We start from the raw sequence: 1,459 nt of genomic DNA, 5'->3' as shown, positions 1-1,459 counted from the left end.
GAGTTGCCGCCATGTGATTGGCTGATTAGAAATTAAGTGTTAACGAGCAGTTGGACAGGTGTACCTAATAAAGTGGCCGGTGAGTGTATTTAACATTTAAAAATGCTAAATGTCATATAACACACCATACACGACTGAGCCAAAACTTTTGACATATGAGTGGTAAAAATAGCTCATTGTAAGCAGAAGTAGTTTGATTGCAAAAATACATGAAACTATAGAAAGAAAACAATCCTGTAAAAGTTGAGCGAGCAGTGAACCAGTCATCTTGCTGCATGAAAGATGAATAAAATGACAGATTTTCACTTTGAGTGATGACAGTGAAGAGCAGCTGGTCTTCAGTGCTGGGTTAAACTTCAGGACRGGGTAACATTTTACTGACAAGAAGTTACTCCTTTGAGACACTGCTGACTGTGGAATTATTGTAGTTCTGGTAGAAATAAGATGCAAAAACCCAAGTTAGGATTTAAATTCCGTCAGCAAAGATCTTGTTGCTTAAAAATCTTTACTCCAGCAGAATATCTTGTTTTCCACCTTTACAATCTCAGACCTTTGAACCCTGAGTGAGACAAAGCTCCACTGTCTTTGAGATTTCATCTGGACCCCCAACATCCCACTGCGGACGCCATCTTCAATCCAATCATTCAATCATTGATCCAATGACCCTGCTTACCTTCGTACACGAATCTGACATTCTCCTGGTGTGAAAGTGTGAATCCCTCTGCCGGGGTCGGGGTCTTCTGTGCAGCTGAGCCGCTGTGACGTTTCCCGTTGAGACGGTTGAACACGATCTTTGGGGGAGGACAGCTGGAGGGGATACAAAGAGAGAAGCTTGTGGCTGAAGACTTGAAATCAATACAAATTACAAGAGTTTCAGATTAAAAGTAAAATACAGTGGAATGCATATCACCTACCCCGTTTCATGCTAATGATGGGAGTTATCTCCCCAATAAATCCCTTCACAAGCTACAGATGGTTCAGAACTCAGCAGCCTGTGTAATCACTCAAACYTCATCCTCTGCCCACATCACTCCAGTCCYACAACAGCTCCACTGGCTCCCAGTTAAATCCAGCATCATCTTTAAAATGTCCCACACCTTCAAAGCTATCCACAATCTTTCCCCTCCTTACCTGTCTGACCTCCTGAACATCTCCACAGCCTCCCGCTCTCTAAGATCTGCCTCCTCCCTCCAACTCTCATTACCCCCTGCCCTCCTCAGCACCATGGAGAGCAGAGCTTTCAGCTCTGGAACTCACTTCCCCATGGATTATACAATACCACCTCCCTCTCCCAGTTTAAGACTGGCCTGAAGTCTTTTCAAATTAGCTGTTAATTCCTATTTTCAACATGTCTGTTTTGGTTGTCCTCTCTTCTACGTTTCTCCCCCACAACCCCATTGTTCAATTTATCTACATTTTTGTATTTTACTATATGACTGTTCTGTACTCCGCATTTCTG

The 1,459-nt window shown here is 43.1% G+C and overlaps 1 protein-coding gene across 1 annotated transcript in view; it reads right to left on the bottom strand.

The window, feature by feature from the left end:
• The window catches only part of mcrip2 (MAPK regulated corepressor interacting protein 2), an 18,732-nt gene that overhangs the window by 7,825 nt on the left and 9,448 nt on the right, over positions 1-1,459 (bottom strand). The window contains exon 3 of the mRNA XM_014028029.1: positions 674-807. Within this exon, the coding sequence (XP_013883483.1) occupies positions 674-807 (134 nt within the window). The remainder of the gene's footprint in view (positions 1-673; positions 808-1,459) is intronic.

This window comes from Austrofundulus limnaeus, unplaced genomic scaffold (assembly GCF_001266775.1).
Source record: "Austrofundulus limnaeus strain Quisiro unplaced genomic scaffold, Austrofundulus_limnaeus-1.0 Scaffold711, whole genome shotgun sequence".
Taxonomy (NCBI): Eukaryota; Metazoa; Chordata; class Actinopteri; order Cyprinodontiformes; family Rivulidae; genus Austrofundulus; species Austrofundulus limnaeus.
This window is presented reverse-complemented; position numbering and strand designations above follow the sequence as displayed.